We start from the raw sequence: 26,041 nt of genomic DNA on the forward strand, positions 1-26,041 counted from the left end.
TAAAAGTTTTGGGATTCATGCTGCTCTGCTGCTGCTGTACACAAACATTCATGAATGTACGGAGGAAAAGATGTAAAAATAAAAGTGGAACAAGGGTGTAAGGACATTTACAGGAGTGCTTGGATATGTTTTTATTTTATTTACATGAAATACAATAAAGTGGCAAGTAGGGAAACTAAAGCACCTGTCATGATTATTAAATTACACCTGGACCTGATTGATTAAAAGATAAATATGTAGTGTCACCTGTAACATTCAAGTAGATTTTACAGTGTGCAAAAAAAAAAATACATAAATAATCCTCAAATTAAAGTGGTATGAGAATAATGACCATAATAATGCCACAGAAGAAGAAGATGACTGGTGTTGGTTAATATTTTCTTATTTTTAACAAATTCCATGAGAAGACTAAACCCGGCTGACTTTGACAAAAATCCATTAACAAACATCAGTCTGCTTAAAATATTAAATTAATTTAGATAAACATCTGTAGCTTTTAGCAAAAGTCTCTATAAAGTGGGTAAACAGTGCATTAGCTGCGCATTTGTATCATTTATATATTACAGGTATTTTTGGCAGCAGGCTAAAAAAAAAAAAGAAAAAGAGAAAGAAATACTGTACACACTGCAGTAGCACAGGACCAGGACCCATTAATGCATCTATGTAAGATAAGACACACGGATCAGCCACAACATTATGACCACTGACAGGAGACGTAAATAACATTTAAACCATGTTGTGATAATTCAGTGTTCTGCTGGGAAACGTTTGGACCCGACATTCATTTCTGTATGTTACTTAGACATTTAGCACCCACCTAAGACCAGACGAGGCACCCCATTCTGCAGTCTGACACAGACACGCACAAAAACGGTTCAGGAGCAACTCCCCAACAGACCCCTAACTAATCAAGTGTCTGTAGGATGATCCCCTCCCCTCGACCCATAGGACCCAAAGTCCCCCACTAACAACAACATCCTGTTTCCAGACACCACAGGACGCCCTCAGAAGGCCCGTGTCCATTCTCTGATAAGTCACAACTGTTTTGGAGGCACAAGGGGAAACCTATTTATGACTATTTGGTCATAATGTTATGCCGGATCGGTTTTGAAAATATTGCACCAGAGCTGCTTTTTATAATTCTGTACTTACTCTTATAGATTAAAAAAAAACAAAACATCTTCTAGTGGCTCAAGAGAGACAATAAACAGCAAGAATATGAGAACATTAACAATTTACATTAGAATAATTTCAACAATTTTAAGATTTTAAACTGATTCATGATTTCCTCGTGGTGGTTTTAAGGTGGTCATAATGTTACGCCTGATCGGTGTATGTCAGACATGTTCATAATTCATAGCTGGTTTTGGCTTTTGCATGACAGAATATCTGAAGCTGGGGAGATCTGCTCCTGAAAACATGACATGCTGCACGCTCAACAAAGCTCAAGTTTGGTTGCAAGGTGCAAAAATAAACCAAAAGCGATGGAATCATCTCTGGGATGTGATGAGGTCCGGACAGAATTGCTCTCGGCCGCACTTCACAGTTCGACCTCCACGGTGTCGTCGTCCTCCGGCTCGTTGCCAGCGCTGAGGACGGACCCCTCGGCGTTCAGCCTCTTTGCGGGAGGCTCCGACAGAGGGACAGACGATGGATCCGTGTCAGCCGTCCTCTCCTGATGGCTGAGGACATGAGTGACATGAGATGAGTGGCTTCGTAAACAACCTCTAAAAACAAACAGAGCGTCCTGAGTCTCACCTCGAACTGAAGCTAGCTCTGTGAACTTTACCAGCTTTGGGATCGGCGGAGCTGAACGGCCCGGGAGACTTGCTCCCTGAAAACACACACACAAAAAAAGAAGATGCACATTTAGCTACTGTGCGACAATAAGGACGTGCAGCGTATCTGTGTGCTGCTGTGAGTCGTGTTGTACCTTCCAGTTTTTGTTTGAAAGGAGAGCGGCTGTGCAGGCAGGGCTTCCTGTCGGAGCTCACGTACGACACAGCGTCCTCGCCCTCAGCCACGGCCAATAAAGACGCGCGGTAGTAGATAAGCGGCTGCCAGCACTCCTCCCTGAGGTCAATGATGTGCTCGGCGGTGTGCTTCTGCAGGTAGGAGAACCTGCACAGACACGAAAAAAAACTCTCAGCAGCCTTCAACCAGATTTACCTGACACACAACAGCGACAACAATAGCACTCACACCAACTTCTTGTCTGGTTTGAGGAGTTTGCTGGAGAACTCGCTGAGGATCGTCAGGTAGGAGAGGTACGGAGGTGTGGCCGACTCCGGGCTCTGACTGAACTCTTGGAACACAAACTCTATGCCGTTTCTAAAACATGTAACCACAAACAATTTAGACAAGAAACTTGGCAAAGACAGTCTACAAAAAAAAAAAAAAAAAAAAAAACACTGCGAAAAATCCTCGCATCAAAGAAATACATCTTATATTTTGTTCAGAGAACTTATTTTAATAACTTTGTGCTAAGATTTTCTGTCAAGCAAAAAAAAAAGTATTTTTTTTCTAAATACAAGATGATTTGACTGAATACAAGAATACTTTGCTTCTTTCTAGTAATGCTGCTTTTGCAGTGCAAGGAATAAGCGGTGACTCCAGTGCGGCGCTGCTGACCTGTGGATCATGACGACGCACTCGCGAAACTTGACGAGGTCCCCCAGGGTGAGGGCGAAGCGCCTGGCCAGCTCCTTGATGCTGGTGAAGGTCTGGACTCCCGGCTGAGCCCTGCCGCCGCTCTCCTGCTCCCGCTTCAGTCGCACAAACAGCTGTGGAGGAGACAAAAACACACACAGCGTATTTCAGCCATTAGACAGTTAGAGCCTGAAGTTTAATACATATATATATATATATTTTTCCGTGGACTGATTTTACCTGCTGCAAACACAGCACCAGTGTGCGAGCGCTCTCTATCTTGTCTATCTGCCTGGTCCTGTACATCGTCTCCTTGATGATGTCTCCGAAGTCATTGTAGTACTGGGGACAAACGGGGACAAGCTTTCCCGTTAGCGGCTAGCTTTGAACATTCAGGTCATGCACTAAAGTGAACTCTATTTCCTGAACCAGGAAGTCAGAAATAACATGTTTCCACTCTTTTTTTATTGTCAAACAGAAGAAATATACATGGAAAAGTTGAGAAGAGTTGTGTCTCTCTGCAGAAAACAGATGCTCAAAGATGAAATGTAATCAGAATACATAAATCAGGATGTCAGTGCACAACACACGGTGAGGATGTCCTGTGTGGGAATCTCTTCTTCTTTTTTAGATGAAGTGGCGTTCCTGTCAGATCTATCAGACGGTTCACAGACAGACCGACACAGGGCCAGGGCGAGAGAGTCAGCACCTTCACGTCTGATTCTCTGCATGGAAACGGTGGAGGGATCTTTCCAAGTTGGCGCTAAGCGAAGGAATTTATCTGGGGGTGTTGGTTCATGAGTGATGGCAAAATGGAGTGAGAGATGGACGGATTGAACCACCGGGGTAAAGAGGGAGGGGAGCTGACGTCAACGATACAATTAGCTGAGGTGAGTATCCTCTGGGTTCAGCTTCAGAGGAAGGGTTAGGTGGTTCAGAGCAGAACCACTGCTCCTTCGTGTCATAGAAAGTGCATAGTGCTAGCTGGAGCCAGTTAGCTTGCTTAGCTTAGCATGAAGACTGTAAGTGGGGAAACTGTCAGTGTAGCTCAGCTGAAAGCTAATAAAATCCTGTGACATTCCCAAGGGCAATAATTATCTGATCTGTTCACTTAAGTGCAAGATTTATTACACTCGTCACTTCGGAACATGCTAATTCCTGCTTATTATAATTATTATTGTTCTCTCAGGTCTCAACTGCAGAGTGCACAATTGTGCAGTATTTTAAGTTTTTTTTATATTACTATTTTTTTATATAAAGTGGCAAATCACCACATTGTTTTGCTTCTCATAATAGCTCTTCATTAATTGTGTAGACCCCTTCACTGCCTACGTCACTGTGATGTCACAACATTAGCTGGAGGCAAAACAGAGGGAAGCTTGAGACAAACACAGTCACTGTCAACCGAGAAAATGTTGTTTCTGTATATTGCTGTATTTTAGGCTGACGAAACCGAACAAGCAAAAGAAAAATAAATAATAATAAAAAAAGAAACCTGCCACTGCTAGTCATAAATGACTTTGGTTGAATGTGATTTAAAAAAAGATTGGAATGAGACAATCATCAACAACACTTGTGTTTGCAGTGCATATTTTATATCAGGTGAGATTAACATTTAATGCATCATCAGTTTCAGCTTGGATAATGTTATGGTTCAGAATAAATCGTGACTGAAATTACGATAAATTAATCATTATTTGGGGGATTCTTGTTACACGTTCATACTAATGCTAACCGCTATTCTAGCTAACTCAACGTTAGTTGTATGTTTCATTGGTGTCCCAGCTGAAGTTGCATTCACTACATTAGCCTCCACAGTGGTTACACTTAGTTCTTGTAATATCTTTGTTGTAGAGGCTTCACTTGAGAAAGACAGACCAGACTTCGTCCCCTCTGTGTCCTCTTTTGGTCAAATTGTCCACCCAGTGAGTGAGAGTGTAGGGTGGGTGGTCTCAGGGACTGAATGTATCAGTGTATTATCTAAAATAAGTGTTTTCCTCCTCCACTCCAGCTGTTGAAATATGCTAACAGGCGTTTACAGGCTGTAGTGTTTTGCCTCCAGCTAAGCCCCGCCCCTCTAAATATGGCACATTGTTTACAAGCTGTTAAGAGGTCTATATACTTACTGATCAAGTTCATTGTGTGTATCTGCTTCTGCCCGTTACTTCTTTCTCTAAATTCTTTTATTCTGACGCTGTACCGTTTTTCTATTTTTTACGCTTTATTTTTACGCTTATTTAAGAGCTTTGTCTCGTACCATTGAGCAAATTGATGACTTATGTGTAACAGCTCGGTTTAAAGTTTTTATGCTAAGCTAAGCTAACCACCTAGCTTCAGATTTAGCAGTCACAATGAAGGTGTCTCCTCAGTGGACCCCCCCTCCACAAACCATGTCCACCCTTTACCTTCATGTAGTACATGAAGACCTCCGCCGCCATGCTCATCTCCAGCACTCCGTGAACTATCAGCTTGCAGAAGGCCGCCAGCAGATTCCTTCTTTTGTGAAGGTCCTCCAGCCTCTCGCCTCCAGGGCTTTCGCCGGCTGAGCAGACCAGATGCAGTTGGACGCGAAGTGGTCGAGAGCGGGAGACGGGGGCGAAGTAAGAAGAGCGATCAATCATGAGAAATGGCACAAGAGAAAGAAAAGAACAAAGCAAAACGCGAGGAACGGGCGTTTCGGTTTCAGTGTCTCGGGCCGATGGCTTTAGCAGGTGGAAATCAAAGATAACACAAGTCTGGAGTTATAGTTGTGACACCATGTGGCTTCAATCTTTCACAAGGCTAATAAAATAGGCTCGGAGGTGAGCCAGAGTTAATGGAATTTTCTCACGGAAAAGAGATTGCCCTGATTTTATGATTTAACTCAGTGGCCTTGCCCTCCGAGTGATCTCTGATCCAGCAGCTAATAGAAAACACTGTCTTTATAACAAAATCGTTACCAGGCAAATCCAATAAAACAATAGCTTTTTATTACATGTTCAAAAACCAATAATCCTGTATCGTATTTGGGGCGAACATTTAAGAGAGTCCCACCAGGGCAGTTATTGACTTCTATGGACCATCGCATATTTGGATGCAATATGTCTCCGGGAGTAGAAGCTATTGTAAAGATAATAAAAATGTTTTAGCTGGGAATGAATTCACGCGTTTACCTGCAGGACTTGCACACGGGGATCTGCCCTGGGTGTGCGTTTTTCCCAACACATCAATCCTCATTTGGGAACAGGCGGCGGCACGGTGCAATTTACAAGCCGCGTCGCTTTGCATAACAAAGTCTAGCGTCTTTTCGCGCAAATTAGTCGACCCTGTTTCAGTCTGAGGAAATTAACAAGACCTCCTTTGTAACTGAGGGTCAATTGTCAGGTCAGGTTGGAAATCAGAGCCCATTTACAGTCAGCAGGCAGCTCTGCAGCGACTTATTAGGCCGAATGTGTGGCCGCGCATTTAAAATCTGCATGTGTTAAACACCACGAGGCCAGAAATCACTCTGAGGAGGAGGAGAGGAGGAGGAGAGGAGGGAGAGTGCCATCTACAGTTCAACATGTCGACTCCAAACAGCAGGGACGATTTTAAGGCGTCACAGTTCAAAAAAAAAAAAAGAGAGATTCTCGACATGTCTGTATTTATTAATCAGCTACAGTTATGTTTTCTGATTTTACATTACAGTCATATCAGTAAAATTAAGCCAACAGTTCCCACGCGCTTTGCGTCAAGTTTCACACGTCTTTAAATCGTTCGAGCTTTTCCACCGAAGAGACGTTTCCCTCCTGACGTCTCACATGGTTTCATTTAACTGAATGTCTGAGGCCCACAGAGGTCAAACAGCTTCACGGCAAAAGAAGAAGAAGAAAAAAAAAAAGAGAGTAGGGATTGTGAAGAAAAAAAAAATGAATGCAAGTTTGTGCATCAGAGATTAGTTTTCTGTTACTTTTCCTGATTCTGTAATTGTTTTTACTGTGAGCTTTATAAGTGGAGATCTAATTAACTGTAGCCACAGCTACAGCTTTCACTGCAAAGTGTCTGTATTGGTGGCTGCATTTTGACTTTTGTGATCATATATCAGCAAAAGAGGATGATTTTCTGCATAATCAGAACGTATTTTACTTAATTTTGCAACTCAGACTTTCAGTGCAACATTTTAAGTAAAGATTGTGTCATTTTTTTGATCCCGCGTTCCTCTGATCGTCATCAAAATAAATGAAACACAATCGTCAACTCATCTAAACTGTTATAAAATGATTTTAAAAAAATAATTTTCAACATATAAACATACTCTTCTTAAAATAATTAGTGGCTGCTGTTTGACTATATAAGGTTAAATTAGTTCATTGTGTTGTATTGTCATTTAAAAGTGTTGAATCTGTGTGTTTTTAAAAGTTTAAACACTCCATAAGTCGCCTACGTCCAAAATTTTAAAAAAAAAAAAAGTTCATTCTCAGTTTATACGACGCACTGATTTGTCTTTGAGTGATTTTCCAAACTATTTAATCGTGATTAAATAATTTTAAAAAGTCACAAGTAGGTGAACTTAAACAGAGCAGATCACACACAATCACACACAAGCGGAGCTCAGACTGCCTTCAAAGAGAAGCAACAAAAAGAAAAACATATTTTATAATCGTCTGGGAATTTGTGTTTTTGAGTCTTTGTAGATTAAAATCTGCACGAAAGGTTGAAGTGGAAAAAAAAAAAGAGCACTCACCCCTGTTCTGTCCGTCAGAGTCGGAGCCGACGAAGACGTGGCTGCATACGAAGGTCAGCAGCGCCCTCTGCAGTTTGGGGCTGGGGGTGTAGAGCAGCGGGCCGAAGGAGGTGGGATCCCACAGGTGCAGCTGGTAGGAATGAGCCGTCAGGACGTCGCACACGCCAAGGAAAGCCTGAAATCCATTCAGATTCAGACGCTTTTATTAACCCCACCAGGGGTAACTGGTTTGGACGGTTTGTATAATATTACACAACACATATATACGATAGGAACAGATAAAAGTGGAATAAAAAAAAGCAGAATAGAGCAGGTAAAATGCTGAGGAGCACAGTGGAATCAATAAATAGAGTAAATAGATAAAACTAAACTAATTAAAAAAGTTAGATAAAAGATCATATAGAATTTCAGAGAATTTAAGGCAGTTTGAAAAGGAGTGAAATGAGAAATGAGATGAGGTCAGAGAGGAGAAGTCGTAACGGTGAGTGTGGTGAGCTCCATCCTACCTGCTGCCTCACGCCGTCGTCGCCGTGGGAAAGACAGCGATGACTTCTGTCGCAGAAGAGACGCAGCTGGAGCCTCTGGGATACGGCTTTCTCCTAAAAAACACACACACACACAGAGGGACACATCTGATACACAAACATGTACAGAGTGGGAACATTTAATCTTATCAATGCAGGACTCATGAAACTTTAGTTCATTTAGTTAAGTTACATTATTAGTTACCAGGAAGTCTGCACTTTTTTTTAGTTCAGAAGATCAGGGCGGTGGAAGGAAATTTCATTTTAAACAGACGTGCATTTCAAGGTGTGGTTTCAAACCCCAAAAGAGTTGAAAATGTGTGTAAATGTGTTTCATTTAAAAAATATATATGTATAAGAATAGAATATTTAGGCTCTGTGAACTTGACAAGTGATGGCTGTTATGTAGGCTGTAAATGATCGTGTGAAAGATGATTATCTTTTTGTTGTTTAGTGTTGATTGTCAAGTAATTGACTGACAGACCGTCTGTTTGTGTGTTTATGTTCAAGAAAAGGAGCAGGAATTATAAGATTTTCTTCTTCCTGCTCCTTTTCTATCATGGTGCTGCACCAAGATTCGCTTTTGATCTGTTTTCAATTTGAGGTTGTGCATTAACATGTGCAAAATAAACATAAATACTGACACACATTATTCATCCACCGTTTGACTATTTTTATTATTTCTCTGTAGGGATGAAACTAATTCATCACTTCTTTTTTGATTCACATTCAACAAAAAGTCTGAAATATTACGTTAAAAAACCAATAAAATATTTAATTTTCAAATGAAAATAATTAAAAAAAAATTGAAAAAGCTGAACTCATCTTCAACAATTATTAAATTAATAAAAAATAGATATAGATTGTAGATTAGATTATTTCAGTTTTGTTCTACTTGCTTGGTTGTTATTAATTCTATTAAATAATAATATTCTATTATAATAATTTAAATAATGTTTCATCTCAAAAAGTCTCCATCAGAGTCTCCTTTCCACTTCTCCACCATCAGCGTCTTGGAGGTTTTGTCCTCTCGTCCCTAAATTCATAAGTTCATGGATTCAGCTCCGTGACACTGCTGCCCAATAAATGTTCATTTTGAACATGTGATCTCTTCTTATTAGGTTCATATTTCTCCAAATAACGTACTTTTACTCACTTTTTAGACTTCACCTTACAGCATTTAATGATTCTGTAACTTATAATGACCGATTTCTTTTAATGTACCTATTCAATGGAGTCTGAAATAAAGAACTGAATGAATCTTTACTAAAGTCTCATGAATCAAAAAACTCTCGACGTACCAATCTGAAATAGCGAGCGTTAACGTCTCGCCACTAAACCCTGACGAGCGTCAGCTTCCTGCCTGAGAGGTAAAGCAGATGTGACTCACTCTGCAGGTTAGAGTTTCACCGCTGGTGTTGAGAGACCAGAGCATGAAGTAGGACAAACACTGCAGCACCTCTAGCAGCACCTGCAGACGATCAGAGGAGGATATAACGATGAAGAGGAGCAGGGTGAGGAGATGAATGTGTTGTAGTTGTGGTGGTGGTGGTGGTGGTGGTGGTACCTCTGGTGGTGGTGGTCCTGCCTGGTTGATCTCCTCCGACAGGACAGGAGACAGCAGATCGAACAGGTTCCACTGACTGAGGTCGTGGCAGCTGCACGTTCAGCACATAAAACACACAATCAGTTCTACGACGACACGGCTTCACAGACGACGTGTCAACAAGCGTCTCATCTTACTTGTGGAAAGCTCTGAGTTTCCTGAGTGGAGCTAAAATTTCTTTTATTCTGTCGTCGTCAGCAGAGAAACTGTCACCCTGCAAAACAAAGAGGAAACTTATTTGTTCTGTGTACGGGTGGCCGACGTTTGGGAACGGTTTTACTTGAAGTGAGTCCAAGCCTCCTCGCCTTGAGGGACTCCCCCAGCAGAGCGGTGAGTCTGTCCACCCAGCTCTGGACCAGAGCGTCTCTAGCAGCTCGGGCGGCGGATGTCCAGGCGGCGCCGTCCCCACACAGGCTGAGGTACGTGCGGGACGCCGCCTCCAGGACGGCGGGGCTCGAGTGGACGTCCAACGCTGCTCCCATCTCGGCCATCAGGCTGGACACCGCCTGCAGGAACGAGATATTAAAATGTACAGACAGTAACGGCTAATAAATTAAAGATCCCCTTTTTTTTTTTTTTTCCAATCTGTGGGAAACCGGTGGACAAATTAACAATTCACTACAAAATAATCGTCCTGGTTAGAAGAGTTTTTTATACTTTTTCTCACAGCTGTGCCAAAAAAAATAAGAAAAATTTACTCTATTTTGGAGGCGCAGACAAAACTACTTCATTGTTTACAGACTTGAAGTAAATGAAGTAAAACAGAAAACTGTAATAACTTGTTAAAAACACAGAGATGTGAATAATTTGTGAATAATTTCTTAGTTTTAATCTTTTTTTGTCTTTTAAATTGAATCCATTCAGTACTTTGCATTTGTTCATTTGATGTTTGTGATTATTTACAGAGTTCATGATGGATAATTATAATTAATTATATATATATTTATTATATAAAACATGATAGATATATCAAATATCTGCTCTAATTAGTTTAGTTTTATTTATTTCAGACATTCAATCGAAAAGAAATGCATCAAATGCACATACAACTGAAAAAGACAGAAAAATAAAAATACTTCCAATAAGTTACTTAAATTACTGGTAATGATCTTAAAGGAGTGGGGGGAGGCAAATAATAATAATGATAATAATAATAATGACAGCAATAACAATGACAATAATAATATTTAAAGTGCTTTCACATTTACATTTTACAATTAAAAATGTTATAATACTGTTCTGTATCTATTGGGATAATCACACTATGAATTTCATCATTTTTCCATTTATTTTTTAATAATAATAATAATACATCTATAATGAACTATACAGTTGTAGCAATCAGACCAATAACAGTGATTTCTCATTTAAACAGCCCTGATGTTTAATGGTTTAACACTACAGTCTTAATAATTGGAGAGAAAAACTCATCAGAGTTGAATAATCGTGGTATAATTTGTGTAAGTGAAGAGTGAAGCTGTGCAGACCTGTGTGTTCTCGGCCTCTGGACACTCGGGGAGGAAGAACTGAGGGATCCTCATCAGGGAGGCGACGATATCACCGCTACTTGAGAACTGCATCATCCAAACAAAAAAAAAAATAATAATTATTATAATAATCATTTTAATAAATGTGTGCAGTACAAAGGTCTGAAAACTATGGAAGCGTATTAGGGCCACCTGTGAGAGGAAGTAGATTTTTTTTCATCATGCACTTTGATAAAAAGATTAAATGTTTCTCTTTTTGAGATTCTAACAACCAGTGGATGTGACTGTTTCTACAAAATGCACATTTTTGTAAACTGCAAGAAAATAGGGAAGAACTCTCTGAAAAATAATTGATTTCCATTTTAGAAAGAAAGAATGTCACGATGTTCACACGTTAAATCAGACAAAGATGGTTACATTGATGAAGTTTAGAATCCAAGTGGTTCTAAACTGATTCCATGATTTATTTTTTAACTTTTATTTTAACTTTATTTAGTCTATGCTTTTATTTCAGAGTAAAATATTACTGTTCTAAATAAGTTATAACCGGTAGTGTATGTTTGTCAAAATGTGGATTAATGTGCATTGTCCCTTTTGAAATAAAGAATAAGAAGCTTTTATGTTGCCACCTCTTCCAAGCTCGTGTGGTTTATCCTTCGTAAAAGTCTCAGTTTTCAGCACAGTCTCTTCAAAGTCCTAATACTGAGAACTACTCTGTGTTCGTGAGCTGAAAGATTATTTCTTTGTTACTAGAGCTGAGTCTGAAGTATAGTTCACTTATTTCTCGAAGTGCATGACGATAAAAAATAAATAAATAAATCCACCTCCTCTCCTTTTTTGTCCCTCATGGATGGCACTAATACTCTTCCGTAGAACTCAGACTGACTTATACATTAACTGTTCTTGGTGGATTAAATACCTTGGATAGTAACTTGGGAAGCACCGCGAGGAAATGCTCGGTGAGCTTCAAACAGTCGTCAGTCTGAATTTTCTTTTCTCTGGCGTTCATTACCTGGAACACGAAGGAGCCCTAATGTAATTCAGCAGGTTCCAGGACGTCCGTCACATCACATTTTAAGTTTAAGTCATCAAAGGTGCAGATGGATCTCCCACTGACCTTCTTAGCTCCGCTCCTTCCCGCCAGCGCCGGTCCCTCCGAGGCCTGACGCACCGACGCCGCCAGGATCTCCACCAGCACCGCTTCCTCCACCTGAGTGAAACCTGCAGACAGGAAGAAACGAATTAAGGCGAGACACTTGAATGAACTTATTGAAAAGTTAGTGTGATATTATAGATGTTTGAAATGATTAAATGATATATGGTGAAGGATTTGAGTAGATTTGGTTTTGGTTCATGGTGGTTTCCAATAGAAACATAGACGCTTTTGCAGTGAAATCAAAATGAGTTTTTCTTCGTACTCTGAGCCAGAAATCTCCACTTCAGTAGCTTTTACACATCCCAAACTTTCCAGACTTATTCCTAATTACATTCTGCAGGTATTTACAGAAGGGATTTTTCATACATCATTCAGAGCCTGACTTATATGACATTTTACCCCTGAAAACAACGCAAAATTAAGTTTTTTTTGGACTGTAGACAGTATTTTGTGATTTATGGAGTGGTAAAAAAAAAGATTCCCTCTGTAAATACCTGGAAATCTAATATGTTAAAAAAATGAAACGAGAATTCTGAACCTTTTTTAAGTCATTGTTCAGATTTTTATTCTGGAAATTCATGCAAATTAGCGCATATTTAAGTAGGTAATGCCTAATTTGCATATTTAAATAGAAATTACCAGCAAACTTGTAATACAAAAAATTATTGTATTTATGTAAGAAATCAACTGGAGAAGTTTCACAGTGATGTCTATTAGTTAAAATTTAACCTATTCACCTGTGGTGTCGCTCCTGAATGTTTTCTAGAGGTGACTTGAAATTATGTGTATTTTCCTCAACATAAGAGAAGGATGGTACGGAGGAAATTAAGTGAAGCACCAAACGCTTCCAGTAAAGAAACAAAAAGACGACTCGATGAAATGGACTCTTTCTACACGCAGACATTTTAAAAGGCCTCACGTCGGTTTGAACAGATTAAAGGAACAGTTTAGTTTCTTTGAAGTGGACATCGTTCCGGTTTGAAGAAGAGTCGGTACACAGACGAGTACCAACACAGACGCAAAGCAACGAGCTGAGTTAGCACCACAACATATCTCAGACACAAGGTCCATCTTTGAAGAACATCTAGGAGCTGCCTTTTTCAACCATGGTCTGTGTGAGACTATGTGAGTTTACATGTTTATTCAGATCCAAACAAACATGCCAACACACCAACGTCGCACAAAAACACAACCAATCGAGATATAAGTGGTTAGAATAATACTTGTAGCTGTTGATCTAGGTAACAAGGTGGCTATATGTACAGTATACTGTCAGCCACAACATTATGACCACTGACAGGAGAAGGAAATAACATCAACCATCTTGTGACAATACAATGTTCTTCTGGGAAACTTCTGGACCTGGCATTCATATTTCAATAAAACCAAAAACAAACAAATAAAACATGCTCTGACCTGGACTGAGTGAAGGAGGCTCTTGCAGCAGTGTCGACGTGAGCGTGGGCCAGTCCTTCAGCAGAGCTCCACCACAGTCCCACAGACTGTCCACCAGGTACACCACGTGTTCGTGCAGCTGAAAGTGTTCACATTGGCCCAACCGTCATCGTGACATGAAGCATGTACTCAGACTGAAAAGATGTTCTGAAGGTCTCACCTCAGACTCCTGGTAGAACTGCAGCAGAGCCTTCAGTCTGGCAGATGTTTGTCGTTTATGTTCCTCCTCTTCATTCATGTCATCCTGAGTATGAGCTGCAGGAGCTTCGGCCTTGAGAAGCCTGGCAGAGACAAACAGCAGCCAGTATTAATATCAAAGAAGTATTTGTTTGTTTGTTTGTTTGTCAGATAATAAAGGCATCTATACCTCCAGTAGAGCAGCTCCCCCGCTGTGGCCGCTAGGGGGCGCTGTGAGGAGTAAACAAACCGCAGGAGCTGCTTGTAGTCTTCTGGATCGAACGCATCGTCACACGATCTGAGGAGTGAGGAGGAGATTGAGGCAAAGAACAGCAAAAAAAAAAAAGAAAAAAGAATAGATAAATAAATAAATGAAGATTAGAAATAAAAACCAAACTCACTTGGAGATGAGCACCAGTAGCTTCATGGTCTGCACAGCCACTTCGTTGTCCTTATCCAGCGTCATGGAGATCATCCGGTCCTGGAGGACGAACAATAAACATTATGCATGTAAGGAGTTTTTTAAGCCTATTTTAACTCACTGTTTTGGCTTAACAACCAACAAAAACGACTCATTGACGGCTGGTGTTTTTCTGAAGAGTTGGTGGAGAGCAAAAAGGAGGGTTACACTATCTAACAGGGCGCTCATGATTTGAGTTGGCCAGACTCTCTCTAATATACGGCTCTGTGTTTGTGTAGATTTGTCTGCCCCCTAGTGGACGCTCCCTTTGCTCAGCCTTGATGTGGCCTGATTACCTTGAAGCGGCTGATGAACAGGTCAAGTTTAGGCAGAAGGAGAGGATCATCGTACAGTTCCTGTAGACTTAACACGCACTTGAGACGCACGTCCGGTATCTGAAAGAGGATTTTCATTAGCATTTCCTGGTTTTATACACATACATATTAAAAAGAAAACACAGCACAAGCATATAAAAAAAAATGACACATAATCGTGCTTTGTGGTCCACCTTGTCGTGCATCATCCAGCCCATGTATTTGAGGTAACTATCGTTGAGAAACGCGGAGCTGTAGAGCTTCATCCACAAACCCAGCTCCTCCATGCAGATGGAGCGGATCTCCGGCAGAATGTCGCTGCACGAGCAAAGAAACAGTTTTTAACTAACGACGACTATGATACAGATTAAAGCTGAAAACAACTACTGTATGCCACAAAAAAAAAACTACCGATATCTCTTGAGGAAAACTCCTTTGAAGATGATGTCCATCATGCTCTCCACCTCCGCTCGCTTCTCCTCCAGCTTGAGGAGCATCCGGAGAAGCCACACAGTCAGTAAATGATTATTTAAATGGTTATTTACATTCTAAATTCCTTCATCCTACCTCTGTGATCTTCTTCTGTATTCTCTCCAGCTGCTGAGTGCTTTTCTGCCTCACCGATTTTGTCTTTTGCACCCCGTACAGTTTCTGGCTGTTTTCGATCCCAACGCTGAGGCTGAGGGCCACGTTCACCAGAGAGCTCAGCAGCTTCACCGCTTCTCAGAGGCGTCCACGTCAACAAAAAAAAACAAAAGAACAGAGCACGGATGAGCTAAATCCATGCATTTACTGTACATCGCCGTTATCTTGCTGTAGGATGAAGCCCTGACCAAACGATGCCAGAGGACACGGCGTGCGGTTCTAAAACTTTTGACCGTCATGCTTCATGCATCTCTTACCCGCCAGCGTGCAGGTGTGTCTGAACGCACGGACGTACGAGTCCGACAGCTCGGCGAGCAGCGAGATGAGGGCGTTCATCAGGTAGCCGTCGAAGACGACGCTGTGCTGGCACTGAGCCACCAGCACCGACACGAAGTCGCAGAACTCGGAGTGGAACCAGCGGCCGTACGGGCCAGACTGCACCAGGGGGTACTCTGCACTGTCCTGCAGCCGAGGAAAAGAAGCAGAACGACATTAATGCGCAGCAGCAGTGATCTGGAGGATAAACCTTTGATGTAGTATTTCCTGTGAGACTGGGACAGAAAGCAACAAAATAAGTTAAACTGCAGTAGGATGGAGAAGCACAGCACTATAAAATAATGGTAAATTAGGTTATCGAATGTTAATAAAGTAGAGGGTTACTTTGTGCAAGTACCTCTAATGTTTAAAAACAGATCCTACTTCTAAAAAAAAGGAAAGGTTATCTGTCTCTTGTCTGAATTTTTTTTTCTATTTATCATGTTTCATGTGCACTCCTGATTGCTTGTTTTGTAGTATAACCCTGAGTTAGTCCTCTGAGGGGTTTCATTTGCAGCGCGACTGAGCATGTTTAGTTTAAGTTCATTTGTGAGTTTGGGGTGAAAACGAAAGTAACTGAAACTGATATGTACAACAGTGTCTTCATGCTCAGTGAACCTGCATAAACAAACATTGCGGCACTCACTGAGCAGGAAACCAAAACCACTTCTTCTCTTCTCTGTTGACTGTTTCTGCTCTCAGTCATTTACACCCTCACTGCGTGTGTGAATTTTACCAATAACACTCGTATTATAATAATTGAAAAGGACCAAAAAAATAAAAATAAAAAAAATGCAGCGAGCGGGTACTGACTGTGTCCATTGGCCACGTCACTGTGAGGATCCACGGAAAAGCCAAAAGCTTCTTATACTGCAGACCAGTGACCTGAAACAAACACACAGATATTCTCCAAAAAAAAGTCCCACAACAAGCACGACACAAAAAAAACATAAAAATAACCTCCTACCTCGTCCAGCTCCTCCACCATCTTACTCATCACGTCACCGTCCTCTTTGCTCTGACACATCTCTGCTGTGACCACACCTAGGACGAAAATAAATAAATGATAAATACATAAAACATGAGTTCGTCCTGCATGTGCTCATGTGTGTGTCTGCAGCTGCCGTCCGTGTGTCCGTCCTTGCCTTTGCAGCCGCAGCACTGGATGAAGAAGCCGATGAGGTCGAGCAGAGACGTGTCTCTGTCGGTCAAATACGCTTCGATCCAGTCGTCGATCACCGACTGCGCACGCGTCACAAAAAGAGACGGCCAGTGAGAACGCGCTAACAATATGAACAGAAGGTTTGACAGACGGTGGAAACGTGACGTCCACCACGGAAGCCAGGGTCGGACGTCTTTACCTGCATGGCGCTCTTCCCCATGGTGATCACCTCAAACAGGGTGACGGCCTCCACGTGCTTCTGTTTGCCGTGGCCGCCTCCTGCTCGCCGCACGCTGCTGCCGCTGGCTTTGGCCCGTTTGCTCTTGACATTCTCGGAGGCCTTGTGCGCCCTTTTCCTTCGTCTCTGCAGGGGGGCGGGGTTGAAAATGTGATCAGGTCAAATGCATATTTATGATGACAGACTCCACCGTATAATGGGATAATGCATTAAAAACTAAAAAACTGGTTCTTTAGACCGTCTCTAATATCGGTTTATGGCATCTGCTGCACAATAACAACACAATTCTTCTCGGTAATGAGACATAGCTGTATTCACTCACCCACACCCCATATATCAATCATAACTATCATAACTACTTAACTACTTACATAAATCCCGCTTGTACAAAACTGAACAATATGTTCAGTTTCATTCTGATATACATCACCCTGCAGAAGACACTTAATAAAACATGACGCATTGTGTCGAGATATATGGTAGTGCATATAAAAATAATACTTATCGTAATTTAAATACCCTTAAATTGTATGATTCAGTTGAATTTAAGAAGGTACAGATGTTGTACACAATAATTTACTTAAATTTTTACCTAAAACAAGAACTAACACCAAAAAACGGTGCGCTTCTGTTCGAGGTGTCAACCTGTGGCATAGCTACGCTGGTGAAATGAAAATGTGTAGTTCAATTTCCTCATTTAAATACGTGTTTAAAACCAAATTATTACAAAAAATACAGAAATTAGCTGTGAGAGATGAGATGAAAGCTGAACGCCTGCTGTTCTAGAGACCTATGATTTAAGGCAGATCACGTATTTTAAAAGTTGCTTTGCTAAGGATGTTTTGTTTGTAACAAGGGTCGGCGTAAGAAGCATAAGATTAGCTTCATCCCTTGTTGTGTTTTGTGTGTGTTGAAAGTAAATTTTGTTTGTTTGAGTAGAGGTGGTTAAGATCACTTCACGGCACAATGTCAGCTAGAGGCAAAACAAAGGGAAACTTGAGGCACTGTCACTTTTAGCCATGAAAATGTCGTCTTGTCGTATTTTTGGGGGCCAAAACCAAAAAAAGTGAAAAATACCAGTACCAGTCACTGCCAGTCGTAGACAACTTTTGTTTGGCTTTAGCGATTAAAAGAAAGGATTGGAGCCAGACAATCAACTCAATCACGGCCTCTGGGAGTGAGTGTATTAGTATATTCTCTAAAACATGCGTTTTCCTTGTCCATTCTTGCCAAAACAGTCGATTGAAATATGCTAACCACCGTTTACAGGCTGTTGTGTTCGAGATGTTTTGCATCCAGTTAAGCCCCGCCCCTCAAAAAACATCACATTGTTTACAACCTGTGAAGAAGTCTATAAAGACTGCAAATGCACACATAGATTGATGTATGAATCTAACATGTGTTTTCTTAGTATGTACAAAGTATATTTGCAGATTACTACATTTTCTCACCTTTCTTGTTGTTTTTCTGCTGTGTCACCCTGAATTCATGCAAGACACACATTTATTCTGGTAATAAAATACCGACTATCGCCTTGAAACGGTTTTCATTTACACTCTTCTTGTAAATACATTTATGAAGGTAATAACACGCACAAACACCTACCACACTCTTTTGTCTGTTCTCATTCCCCGAATCATCCTCTGACTGATTTACAGCTGCAGACGACTTTGCCCCATCCTGAGAGTTCTTACTGGAAAATTTGATCAAACGAAGAGAAAATAATTACATGTGAGTATTTAAGGACATGCAGTGCATTAATAAGATCCATGTTCTTACGTCTGCTCCGAGGACCTGGATGCTGCTGAGGGCTCAGGGATCATGTCCTCCTCGGATCTTCAGGTCTCAGGCGTCTCTGCATCTGCAAACACACATGTTTCAGTGCAACCACAAATTATGGCTCAATATAAATGATGCATGCATGAAAACTTGCCTGCCCTATCCACAGGGAGGAGCCAGTCTCTCTTTACATTGTTGCTCAGTGACACTTCGGCACAGAGGATGTTTGGACCCATGAGGGCTGAACATTTTCATGTCCTGACGCTAACTCGCAGATATGTTTCCAAGAACAAACACAGCAATAATGTCCTGGGATAACCTAAGTCTCTTTGTTTATTGCATGCAACAGCCTCAAGTAAAACAAACACACGGACAAGTCGCGCAGAAACTTTTCAGACTCACCTTTTCCGAATAGATTCATTCTGACGTGATGTTCGTTAATGAATGCTTTTAAATCCGGAGCCTGTCTGGAAATAATGATTCAAGTATTTCCACGGGTCTATTTCCTTCCTTGACCCAGCTCTCACTGTCAAGTTGCAGGACAGCCTAACAATGTTCTGATTGGCTGCCGCGCAGAAATGGAGCTCTGTGATTCGTTGAAACGATACGTCATTCAAGGCTAAGTCCTGCCCTTAATTATGGAGTCATGAGAGTGACACGAAAAAGAAAACAAATGTATATCTGTAAAACAATAATAGGAACCAAAAATAAACGCCCATGTCGATGAAAATAAACGAATGCAGAAATAAATTAATGAATACTTGGGGAAATAGAAATAGAAAATACTTATACGCTTAATATACTTATACAAAACTAAATGACCAATAATAATAATAAATAATACTCTTTTTTTAGATAGATCATTTGTTTTATATTTAATCTCTTATTTCCACATTTATTGTTATTCTCTATTATTATTATGATTATGATTGTTATTATTATTATTATTATTATTATTATTATAAGCCTCGATTTACACTGGAATATTTATTTTTGTATTTCTGTATAGTTTTCTCGTGTCTACATTTTTTTTTTTTTTTTTTGCTCCCTGCCGCTGTGATATCCTACTTTCCCCACGTGGATAAATAAAGCCATATCTTACCTTATCTGATGTTATCTTATCTTACTTCATCTCTTTATACTTCACATATTTTATTCATTATTTTCTCTAATTTTCTTTATATTTCCTTATTTGAGCTTTTGTTTTATTTTATTTTTTTTATATTAATTTCCCGTTTTTGTGGGACTCATTAAATGCCATAAAATACAATATAGCATACTATATAGTTTTATTTATATATCCTCCTGCGTGTTTTTGTTAATTAACGTCACTGGTTGCTGTTGAATCAGGAGGGAGCTGTTCTGATATAGCCTGAGCTTTTTACATGAACTGAACACCAGGGGGAACCATTTACTCATTTTATGCTACTAGGTGTCTTTTTGTTTTGCAGGTAACAGATGAGGCTGTGCAACAACTATACCTCAGAATATGGGAACATGCACTTATAATAGTAACATTATCATTATTATTAATCATGTTTATAGTGTCACAAACTTTATTGGCACTAAATTCATCAGTTTTGTTCTTCAAGATTAATTTTGCACAATAATCTGCTTTTTTACACTACCTATCTTGCACAAATTACCTCATTGTCTACATTTTTAAATTTTACCAATTATATTATATACCAATTTTTAGCAGTTTTTAATCCCCAGTCCACAATATATACAGTATACAGAATGTCAGAATGCTGTATTTTTTGTATATTCTTTCAAATTTGATATTGTCATTTATGGTTTTTTTATATATTAGGGCCTAATTCTACTGTGACAAGGAAATTTCCCATACGTGGAATTAATAAACATTGTCTTATGTCTTATTTTAATATAGGTATTTGTCTGCAAGTCTGGAGAGACAGGAAGACAGCAAAACACATCACCCTATTGCATCCAGTTTTATTATCCCGCTTTAAAAATGTGTCAGTAGTTATAACATTAGTGCAAGAAGGGATTCAACAGGCTTACATTCAATCCCAAATAACTCACTCAGCACGGGGACAATTAAGGGCCACATTCAGGAACACAACATTAAAAAAAAAAGAAAAAAAAAAGTGATTTTGAAATGTACGTAGGCTTTCCAGTCCCACCATTATTCAGCTGAATCAAACTGAGTAGCACCTTTTCACAGTCATATCATCATCAGTTCGTTCAGAAGCAGGAGCCTCTCGATTAAAGAGGCGTCCAGTCAGAGTCAGGAGATGAAATGGGACATGAAGGACACGGCCTGGTGAACGTCTTCCATCAGCTCCTCTGGCAGAGACAACACGGCGGACGTTAAGCTTTGAGTTATTTCTAATATCCTGCACAGAGAAAAAAAACAAAACACGAGGGCAAATCAAACCACTGCCGCATTAATTAATCCGAATCTCCCAGTTTAACATTTGTATCTGAACCCACCAGTTGATATAATGAGCAGCCAGCTGTGGTTCATGCCTGGAGCCTTCCTCTGCAACCAGAGACTGCTTCATCTGCTTGAAATTGGCCTCAATATCCTTCTTGATTTCAGAGAAGACCTGGATTCCCCTGAAAGAGCTGATGACTTGCTGCAAAATAATAATAAAAAAAAAGGTGCACTGCAGAGTTTAGTGGAATGGACACTTAGGAAATGAGAAAATTAAAAAAAGGATTAGAGAAGAAAATGTGGGCGTTAATTTGAGTCTCCTTACATATATGACCGAGAGCTGGTGGGCGATGTACTTATGACTCCCAAGGTGCCTGATATCCTCTTCTAGCTGCTGACTCAGCACCAGGAGCTGGTTCAGTTTAGCCACATGGAAGAAGTATTCTGCAGCAGTAACATCAAATTTGTTATTGGCGCACCCCTTAAAGTTATATCATCATAAATCTAAGAATAAATCCATAATATGAGGAAACGTTGACTCTAATCCTCTTCCGCAGCACTGTTAAATTAATAATAGATTTGCATTAATACACAACAAGAATGTAATGTAATTAACAGCCAAGATGGAGCTGATTTTAAAGTCACATTTCAGTTTTGCATGTAAAACAAACTAATACGCTTTATTTGACATATTTAGATACAAGTACAAGAAATTTTACTGTATCAGGTTGCATCCATCTTTTTGCACAAAATGCACATAGATTGAAAACTAGTAGTAGCACTACTGTGATTAAACTGACATTGATGTGATTAATTTCTGGTGTTTTGACTGTGAACCATTCATAATTTTATAAAAGTACTCAAACCTTTTATTTAAGTTTATCCACCATCATGCTCTAAATATATATAGACATTACTTCTGTATATGCATTGATTATAAATACCAATATGTATTTTTGGTGACCCATTCCCACCCAAGTTACAAATTAGCTTTGGATATAAAGTGTTGCTTCTGCAAATGTTTCTCTGAACGGGTCCCTAAAACAAATAAATAATTCAGAAATACAACTTTTACTAGTGTTTTTCCGATGCTAAGATAGCACAGCATAGCATAAGGCTTAATAAGAAAATCTATGTAATTGTGGTCCATTGCAGATACCTAGATCACCATAAAAAGAAACATAGATGAGTGTTTTCCGATTGGAAATGTGATATGTCCTAATTTTTCTTGATTTTTCTTAAAAAATGCTCAGAAGCCTTTGAAAACTGCACGAGTCTCAGCTGAGTCTCACCGTCCATCTGTGGGCTCTCCAGCATGTCGACGGGGCTGCCTTGAATGAGAAACACCTCTACGCGAGGAAACATCGCTGACAAACCCACCATGTCCAGGTAGTCCTGAGGAGACAACATTGATTTTTTATTTGTATTTTTTTCACTTGATGTGCAACAGTGACGTCAAACCAGAAATCCTCTTCCATCTGGACAATAACAGGTGTGATACCTCCAGCTGGGGCATAGGCTTTGGTAGGTGTTCAAGGCACTGCAGCATGTGGTTGAGAATCTCTGATCCTTTAAGAATATTTAAGCACAAAATAAATAAATAAAAATCATTAAATGTGTACTCAAGACAGACTCTTGGAGGAGCTGTTGGAAATACCTTGAGCCTGGAAAGTGTCTGACTCCTCTGGGCTGCAGCCTTGTCCTAACTGCTCCTGGAACTGGAACATAGAAGAAATCAGGGACTTTACTAAAGTAAAACTACTAATACAGCAATAGAAAAAAAAGTGCTGCATGAAATCCATCACTCTCACTCTCACTATACTTTTCCAAGGTGATCAATCTCCATCATTTAAAGTTGCTGCTGCCTTTCTGTCCATCTCATTACGGTTATTAAGTAACGGGTTTCTCCTTATTATTGAACTTATATACAGTTGAATACAAAAGTACAAATAAAACTAATGAAAGAAGTTTTTGAACTTTTTTGTCTACATTTAAAGAAGTTTAAAATGTTAATTTGCAGACAGACGAAACACATATTTCTTTCTATAATATGTGAAAGGCAGAAAACTGTCTGCATCTTTTGCAATATTTTGCATTTTTTTCAGTTTCCTATATTGTTTATTCTGTAAAATCTTAATATTAAGAATAACTAACAAGTAAAACTGTTAAATTAAAGTGGTGGAGTACAACGTACAGTATTTTCCTCTGAAATGCCGTGGAACAGAAGTATAGAGCAGCAGAAACTGGAAAAACCAAAGAACAAGGACCTTGAACTTTAATGCAGAGCTTTAGTTGGTTAATTTTCCACCGGGTCCAACGTGGCAGACAGCACACTGGACATGAAACCAGGTTAGAGAGCAAAAACGTCTTGAACTGACTAAACCAAAGATCCCCTAGGGGTCTACGGAGGTACTGCAGGAAGGGGCTGCAAAACCTTTGGTTGATTAGAAATATTTTTGACATATCTTTTAGGGATCCTTGGCCTGAAAAACGGTGAAGACCCCTGGAATAAACATTTTACAGCTGTAGTTGGCACCAGCCTCACAGAAATAACTCAAAGACACAGTCAGTCAACTGGAAAAAAATAAAATAAAAATGGAAATTTGTCCAATTCAGAGTAAGGAAGAGCAGCTGTCTGAAGTTGGCAGTTGCTCACGATTAAATAGAAAGAAAACGAAGCAAAATTTGCTGATTTTTCTTCCTTGATGGTGGAAACTCAGATAAAAGACTGGACGATTAGAGCTGTTTCCTGATGCTGATGATGATTATAGTAAAATACAGTAAAACAAACACAATGAAAGATTTGTTTAAGAAAAAACTCCTTAGAGATGATGGAACATGAGCACTAATGGGTTTCTTGGGAAACGTTAACCTTACAGAGCCCACCCAGCTTCTAACTGACTCTCATTTAAGGGTTCATTAGCCATGTCACTCCCTTAACGATGCACGTGAGAATAATTAGCGTCTGATGGAACATTGTCACATTAAAATGTGAGCAGTGGTGTAATGTGGACGTAGTGGCGCGGTTACCTGCTGCGTCTGCGCCCTGATGAGGAGGTCCAGCTGCCCGCAGAGACACAGCATCTCCAGGCCCACCTGCTCGGGACTCAGCTGGACGGGCATCAGGGGTCTCTTCACCTGTAGCTCCACTGACCACACAGCAATCACACATCAGTTCCCCTGCCCCTCTTTCTACCACCACTTAATGATTAAACAAGCAGGCGCAGCATCACATCTCATCTCCTACAGGGTCCAAGAAGAAGAAGAAGAAGGATGGATGAGGACAAAAAAAAGGTGGTGGGGGGGGGTGTCAGTGGCCCGGAAGGCTCATTGAAAAGGGGGATGAGATGAGAACGCCTTAAATGAAAACAAAAATAAAAACGCCGGGGCTTACCTTTGAAAGCTTCATGGTAGGCGCACGGCTGGATGAGCGGCTCCGTGATGCTCACAGCCATATCCGAACAGACCCGTCCTGTCACACCTATTCTCCTAATGCCCCCTCGCTTTTAAAGGCCATATGAAGCGCACTAACTTGCCTAGAAACAAGCAGATCTCTCTTATTTATTATTATTATTATTTTAATTTTTTATTGGAGACATCCGTCGGCCGGGGAGCGTTCGAGGCGAAACGGTCTTTCTCCATTTAGATCTCACTTCCGCAAGGTGATGAGCGCATCCTTCGCTGCGCGCAGCGGCAGCCGAGAGACTGATGGATTTATAATTACCATAATAAAAATAATAAGGATGAAAAAATAATGAAATAATGTCCACGCCCTTTGCAACAGCGGCCGCGCGGTCACAGTCTGTCATTTGCAGCGTTTAACGCCCCTCGAGCCCCCACCTCCCACCTCCTCCACCCTCCCACCTCCTCCATACACGCTGAGGACCAGCCTTTTACAATGATGTCATGTTTTAGGGAAGAGGATGAGGATGCAGCCATAATAAAAAGAAAGAAAGAAAGAAAGAAAGAAAGAAAAGCAGCGAACTGACTTCAGTCATGGAAATTACATTCTCTCAAGTCTTGTCCTTGAACGTTGCTCACTGACTGTTTTCATAATTTCACAATTTCATGTGGTTTTTGCTCCAACTTATTATTATTATTATCATTTCTTCTAAGGCTGCAACTAATAATATGCTCATTTAATGCTCAACTAATTCAATCAACTGATCTATATAATAAAAATTATTCATAGTTAATCAAGATTTCCTGAATAAACAGAAAGTAACGAGGAAATAATGAATATTTATGATTATGATCTAATGTTCTCAAGTCTGTTTATCGTCTATCTCGAGTGACTACTTTTCTCATTAAGATGTTTTTTTTTTTTCATCCATAACATTTAAACGTACAGAATTATAAGAAGCAATATTTTACTGGTGCAATATTTTCAAAATCGATCAGGCGTAACATTATAACCACCTCCTAATAGTGTGTAGGTCTCCTTTGTGCCTCCACAACAGCTGTGACTCATCGGTGAATGGACATGGGTTTTCTGAAGGTGTCCTCTGGTGTCTGGTTACAGTTAGTGGGGGGTCTTTGGCTCCTATAGGTTGAGGGGAGGTGTCTCTGTGGATCATCCTACAGATACTTGATTAGTCTTGGATCTAGTGAATTTGGAGGCTAAAACCTTGTGCCGTTCTTGTTTGTTTTGAGTTGTTCCTAAAATGTTTTTTGTGCGTTTGCCTATCGAGGAGTGTCATTGCTATGGAGTTATACATTATATTGTCAAGATGGTCATTGTTTTGGTGGTTTTAATGTTGTGGCTGATCGGTGTACATGCACTGAATAAGTAAATCTGTAGATGAAATTGTATATTTTTCATTAAATGCATTTGTTCTGTGGGAAATTTTTTGTAAAATTAGTTTTGAACAGAAAAGCCACATTATTATTATTATTATATTATTGGCCTGAGTCCATTTATAAAAGCAGTAGGAGGTAAAATCAAACATCCAACATATTTTTTCTTCTAAC

The 26,041-nt window shown here is 40.1% G+C and overlaps 2 protein-coding genes across 3 annotated transcripts; both read right to left on the minus strand.

The window, feature by feature from the left end:
* Window positions 1–102: 102 nt before the first annotated feature.
* On the minus strand, window positions 103–19,220 carry si:ch211-269e2.1 (cohesin subunit SA-2). The gene is made up of 32 exons (XM_047600515.1): window positions 19,072–19,220; window positions 18,670–18,751; window positions 18,496–18,583; window positions 16,852–17,016; window positions 16,636–16,732; window positions 16,458–16,534; window positions 16,304–16,375; window positions 15,433–15,637; window positions 15,098–15,249; window positions 14,942–15,015; window positions 14,725–14,848; window positions 14,513–14,611; window positions 14,158–14,237; window positions 13,947–14,054; window positions 13,740–13,860; window positions 13,541–13,658; window positions 12,086–12,189; window positions 11,888–11,980; window positions 10,969–11,055; window positions 9,787–9,987; window positions 9,619–9,695; window positions 9,443–9,533; window positions 9,266–9,346; window positions 7,858–7,950; window positions 7,352–7,526; window positions 5,055–5,191; window positions 2,890–2,991; window positions 2,632–2,783; window positions 2,203–2,331; window positions 1,934–2,121; window positions 1,759–1,834; window positions 103–1,682 (listed from the first exon to the last, which is right to left on the minus strand). Exons 2-32 carry the CDS (start codon window positions 18,711–18,713, stop codon window positions 1,541–1,543), a joined length of 3,552 nt encoding a protein of 1,183 aa, XP_047456471.1. The 5' UTR covers window positions 18,714–18,751; window positions 19,072–19,220; the 3' UTR covers window positions 103–1,540.
* A 1,388-nt stretch (window positions 19,221–20,608) lies between these two features.
* si:ch211-218d20.15 lies at window positions 20,609–24,904 on the minus strand. 2 transcript variants are annotated; one of them, XM_047601097.1, is made up of 8 exons: window positions 24,465–24,904; window positions 24,101–24,219; window positions 22,728–22,788; window positions 22,572–22,639; window positions 22,363–22,465; window positions 21,396–21,514; window positions 21,127–21,272; window positions 20,609–21,029 (listed from the first exon to the last, which is right to left on the minus strand). In XM_047601097.1, the coding sequence occupies exons 1-8, from the start codon at window positions 24,523–24,525 to the stop codon at window positions 20,921–20,923; spliced, it is 786 nt and encodes a 261-aa protein (XP_047457053.1). In that variant the 5' UTR covers window positions 24,526–24,904; the 3' UTR covers window positions 20,609–20,920. The 2 variants fall into 2 exon arrangements, with proteins under 2 accessions (XP_047457053.1, XP_047457054.1); XM_047601098.1 differs by having other exon boundaries at window positions 24,101–24,313.
* Between the last annotated feature and the right edge of the window lie 1,137 nt (window positions 24,905–26,041).

Source organism: Mugil cephalus, chromosome 12, assembly GCF_022458985.1.
Source record: "Mugil cephalus isolate CIBA_MC_2020 chromosome 12, CIBA_Mcephalus_1.1, whole genome shotgun sequence".
Taxonomy (NCBI): domain Eukaryota; kingdom Metazoa; phylum Chordata; class Actinopteri; order Mugiliformes; family Mugilidae; genus Mugil; species Mugil cephalus.